Source organism: Neoarius graeffei, chromosome 19 (assembly GCF_027579695.1).
Source record: "Neoarius graeffei isolate fNeoGra1 chromosome 19, fNeoGra1.pri, whole genome shotgun sequence".
Taxonomy (NCBI): domain Eukaryota; kingdom Metazoa; phylum Chordata; class Actinopteri; order Siluriformes; family Ariidae; genus Neoarius; species Neoarius graeffei.
This window is the reverse complement of record NC_083587.1, coordinates 69,213,480-69,219,048: the sequence shown is the minus strand read 5'-3', so window position 1 is coordinate 69,219,048 and position 5,569 is coordinate 69,213,480. Positions and strand designations below refer to the sequence as shown.

The window sequence follows — 5,569 nt, the reverse complement described above, 5'->3', positions numbered from 1 at the left end:
GGTGTATTCTTAGTATCTGGTGTAAACAAACCACAGCCGCTCAATTCCCAATCCCCCCTGATCTTTTCTTCCAGCAGGCATCACAGAGCCATATAATCATCCACAAACGTATTTATTTATTCAGCCTGCTGCGCTGTGTGTGTGTGTGTGTGTGGTGTGTGTGTGTGGTGTGTGTGTGTGCGCATGTGCACACGCAGGTTAAATGTGACAAAATGAAGACATATTCTTCTTAATTTACCCACAAATGTATTTATTCCACTCGAAGTGTTCGGCAAACCACCTACCGGATTTGGGACCCGATGACATCCTCAACTACAACCCCGATTCCAAAAAAGTTGGGACAAAGTACAAATTGTAAATAAAAACGGAATGCAATAATTTACAAATCTCAAAAACTGATATTGTATTCACAATAGAACATAGACAACATATCAAATGTCGAAACTGAGACATTTTGAAATTTCATGCCAAATATTGGCTCATTTGAAATTTCATGACAGCAACACATCTCAAAAAAGTTGGGACAGGGGCAATAAGAGGCTGGAAAAGTTAAAGGTACAAAAAAGGAACAGCTGGAGGACCAAATTGCAACTCATTAGGTCAATTGGCAATAGGTCATTAACATGACTGGGTATAAAAAGAGCATCTTGGAGTGGCAGCGGCTCTCAGAAGTAAAGATGGGAAGAGGATCACCAATCCCCCTAATTCTGCACCGACAAATAGTGGAGCAATATCAGAAAGGAGTTCGACAGTGTAAAATTGCAAAGAGTTTGAACATATCATCATCTACAGTGCATAATATCATCAAAAGATTCAGAGAATCTGGAAGAATCTCTGTGCGTAAGGGTCAAGGCCGGAAAACCATACTGGGTGCCCGTGATCTTCGGGCCCTTAGACGGCACTGCATCACATACAGGCATGCTTCTGTATTGGAAATCACAAAATGGGCTCAGGAATATTTCCAGAGAACATTATCTGTGAACACAATTCACCGTGCCATCCGCCGTTGCCAGCTAAAACTCTATAGTTCAAAGAAGAAGCCGTATCTAAACACGATCCAGAAGCGCAGACGTCTTCTCTGGGCCAAGGCTCATTTAAAATGGACTGTGGCAAAGTGGAAAACTGTTCTGTGGTCAGACGAATCAAAATTTGAAGTTCTTTATGGAAATCAGGGACGCCGTGTCATTTGAACTAAAGAGGAGAAGGACGACCCGAGTTGTTATCGGCGCTCAGTTCAGAAGCCTGCATCTCTGATGGTATGGGGTTGCATTAGTGCGTGTGGCATGGGCAGCTTACACATCTGGAAAGACACCATCAATGCTGAAAGGTATATCCAGGTTCTAGAGCAACATATGCTCCCATCCAGACGACGTCTCTTTCAGGGAAGACCTTGCATTTTCCAACATGACAATGCCAAACCACATACTGCATCAATTACAGCATCATGGCTGCGTAGAAGAAGGGTCCGGGTACTGAACTGGCCAGCCTGCAGTCCAGATCTTTCACCCATAGAAAACATTTGGAGCATCATAAAACGGAAGATACGACAAAAAAGACCTAAGACAGTTGAGCAACTAGAATCCTACATTAGACAAGAATGGGTTAACATTCCTATCCCTAAACTTGAGCAACTTGTCTCCTCAGTCCCCAGACGTTTACAGACTGTTGTAAAGAGAAAAGGGGATGTCTCACAGTGGTAAACATGGCCTTGTCCCAACTTTTTTGAGATGTGTTGTTGTCATGAAATTTAAAATCACCTAATTTTTCTCTTTAAATTATACATTTTCTCAGTTTAAACATTTGATATGTCATCTATGTTCTATTCTGAATAAAATATGGAATTTTGAAACTTCCACATCATTGATTCCGTTTTTATTTACAATTTGTACTTTGTCCCAACTTTTTTGGAATCGGGGTTGTATTTAGTTATTGGCTTCAAACTCGAAAATTTTTGGGCTGCAGCCCAGTGGTTGAGAAACACAGTCACTGTTCATCCCAGATCCTGAGTCCTGAATCCTCTCACCTGATGCTTGTTTAATGACATTCAGTATCTTTGTAACAGTTAAAGCTCACTAACCTGCTAACATTAACGTTAACATTTATTTCTTGCTAGCACATACAACATCCTCACTCTGTGTGTGTGTGTGTGTGTGTGTGTGTATACGTACCAGTTTATTGAGCTCAGCCTGAAGGTCTTGCTTCTCCATGTAGATTCCCCGATATGCACTGAACGCTTTGTTCATATACTGCGGCCCTTCAGAGGGAGGAGCTTCAGGTCTGAACAACTGAACACACACACATACAATCTAACACAACAACAAGGCTGTATTCATGACTCTGAGTACACACAACTGCGCTGCAGGTTTGTTGTAGGTATGTTTGTGGGCAGAGCCTGACATCAGGTGAGCTGAGCGAGCACTCACACTGAGCTTCTACACTAAAGATTAAATTCCTCTTCAGTGAACAAAAACATTTTTAACCCATCATTATCAACGGTGCCAATAATTCTGGATCTGACTGCAGATTAAGTTCTGAAGATGATCTGCAGTTTATTTCTCTTTAATCTTCTTCAAAACTGAGGTAAATGAATGAAGCTCTGCCCCTAATGCTCTTATTGGCTGATACATTTCCATATCAAAGTAAGTTTTTCTGTAAAGCTTCTCACTGGAACCAGTGGAACATTTCTGAGGGATTAAATCACACCTTGTCCTCCAGCTGTTTCACTCGTTTGCGCAGCAGTGTGTTCTCTTTCTCCGTGTCCCTCAGACGCTTCTTGATGTCTTCGTAGGCGGTGACGAGGGCGAAATGAGACGCGACCGACTCGTCACCTGAGCACACAGCCACCGGGCTCTCAGCTGCATACGCCGTCTCATGCTTCAGGATACAGATATCATCATCCCCCTGAGGAGACTCCATTATCACACTGAGCTTCATGTGCGCGCGCACACACACACACACACACACACACACACACACACACACCAATCAGAATATGATCACTCTTTACATTACATGAGTGTGATTAAAAAGCGAAAGAGAAAAGAGGAGAAAGTGTGTAAAATCTGTAAGGGAGAAGAGAGGAGAGAGGAATGAGAGATAAGGGGAAGGAGGAATGTAAAAAAAATGTAGAACAGAGGCACGAAGGAGAAAATAAATAAAAGATTAGTCAAGTAAGAGATTAAAAAGAGTAAATTTATATGGCCTTTCAGAAGACATGTTAATCCCATTGTTATTAAATATATATTGATATGTATTTATTTTTATCGGGGGCAGAAGGGGATGAGGGGTGGGGCTCTTTGTCCGATTGTTCCAGCACAACACACTTCCTGTTCGTGATACGGTATGTTTTGTTTGTTATTATTTATCTGTTGCTCACAACATTCTCCTGCTTCACACTTATTTACTGAAACGTGTCACTCATGAAAGTCCTGCCCACCCAAGTACAGTCTGTGGCTGAGTGAGTGCTCGGTTTGCACTAACGCGGGTCGTGTTCCTCCGACCTGAATGTGACTGAAGGTTCTGGTATGTTTGAACACTCCGGTTGCAGCAGATCATCTGGGTATCATTTGATTAATAAATACCTCCCGAGTGTTCAGACACGCTACACATTACGATGTTCTGATAGTTTATGGATGATACAGTCGTCACACCTGCACCTGCTTTCACTCAGGACTCCACTTCCCAGGATTCACAGCAGCCTTGACAAACGGCCACCCTGGACTACAGCAGTGTTCCTGCACCTCAGCGCTCCCAGCCTCCTGATTACTGAGTGCTCAATCACCACAGCACACTAATATAATCACATACACACACACTCAGCTCTCAGTCATGGTGAAGGAAATGCTCAGTTCTGCGTCTCTGACTTTGCCCGGCCTTATGTTTATTGCTCTGCTTTCTGCTTTGACTGGTTTTGTCCTTTGGATTTTACCCTTTCGGTTCTGCCTCTGAGACATGGTTCATGACTCACCTGACCACTGCCTGATTTACGATTCTGCCTTATGATCTGGAATCTGACAATCTGCCTGAATAAACTCTCTTCTATCTTGTATATGTGCCTGTCTCCTGAACTCCTGACAGTCGTAAGGCAGGGTTCGGGTTTCCAGACGCAGCCTACTGCTGTGTTCGGATTGTCCACTCGTACCCTCACACACTCGGTGTCCAGGACACAGGACACTCAGTAGGGGATCAGGGCAGATGGCTGTTGGTCCATGTTGGACGCTAGAGGGACGATAGAGTCAGGTGGGAAAACACCACAGCCGTCACTTTACTGTTACAGAAGACGAAGTGTGAATAAAAACCTGTTACCTATAATAATGTTGTTTTTACTGAGACATTAACAGGTTTCTCTCGGGCTACAGAGAGAGCGCGCAAGAGCAAGAGAGAGAGAAGTGTGTGTATTAGTTTGTTCAGTAACACACACATTTATTATGATTGTTAATGTTCTGTAGACTTTTCAGGAGTGTGTATATTAGTTGTGTTATTAATAACTGTGTAATAACCAATTGTGTAATAACTGTATGTGACTGTGTGTGATAAGTGTGTGTGATGAGTGAGTGTGTGATGACTGTGTGTGTGATGATTATGTGTGTGATGAGTGAGTGTGTGATGACTGTGTGTGTGATGATTATGTGTGTGATGAGTGAGTGAATGTATGATGAGTGTGTGTGTGATGAGTGTGTGTTGAGTGTGTGTGATGAGTGAGTGTTGAGTGTGTGTGATGAGTGAGTGTTGAGTGTGTGTGATGAGTGATGAGTGTGTGATGAGTGTGTGTTGAGTGTGTGTGATGAGTGTGTTGAGTGTGTGTGGTGTGTGTGTGTGTGTGTGTGTGTGTACAGGGTGCTCTGTGTACAAACCGAAAGAGAAAGTGTTCTTACAGAAGAAGACACAGAAGAATGAAATCTGAGCCATAAACACATTACAGAGGAATAAAAATCTCTTACAGACAAAAATCTGAAATGTTATTCCTCATTTCTGCATCATTTCTGTAAGTAATCCCAAACCCAGGACTGAGGAGCACAACTCTCTCCTGTGTAAAGCACAAAGAGGGTAAAATCTCCACTTACCGAGCTGTGACTTTTAATCAGACTGAGATTAAAGTGTGAATCATGATAAAAGTTTAAAGATAAACACGGAGAGTTTTATTCCGTGGAGCTGAGAAACAAAACCCGTCTGGCACTCTGACACAAACATAAACCAGGAAGTACATCACCTCAGTGACGCACTACTTCCGGCGGAAACAAAGACCTCAAAAACAAAAAAAAAACAACCTTTCAGACGACTAGATAATTATCTACACCGTTAATATTAATAACCTGAACACACACTGCAGTTATTAAACACAGCTAATGCTAATGATGAAACAGTGAGAGCGCTGAGGAGAGGAGAAGATCACATCTGCGCATGCGCCACACTTACAGCGGCACGTGGTGATCGATCTGCGCATGCGCCACACTGACAGCGACTCAATTATTATGGTTATTGCTAGGGAGAAATTTGACCTGATTTATAAATAAAATAAAAGGTTTCCGATACGAACATAGAAAAAAATTACCCTGCACCTAAAAGCTTT

General features: G+C 42.5%; 1 protein-coding gene across 3 annotated transcripts in view; it reads right to left on the bottom strand.

The window, feature by feature from the left end:
* Positions 1–5,362, bottom strand: part of azi2 (5-azacytidine induced 2) — a 25,777-nt gene extending 20,415 nt beyond the window's left edge. Inside the window, exons 1-3 of one of the 3 annotated variants that reach the window (XM_060900530.1) lie at positions 5,064–5,362; positions 2,704–2,928; positions 2,169–2,285 (exon numbers count right to left, since the gene is read on the bottom strand). In XM_060900530.1, the coding sequence (XP_060756513.1) occupies positions 2,169–2,285; positions 2,704–2,916 (330 nt within the window). In that variant the 5' untranslated portion in view covers positions 2,917–2,928; positions 5,064–5,362. The remainder of the gene's footprint in view (positions 1–2,168; positions 2,286–2,703; positions 2,929–5,063) is intronic. The other 2 variants (XM_060900531.1, XM_060900532.1) reach the window with 2 other exon arrangements.
* Positions 5,363–5,569: the final 207 nt, after the last annotated feature.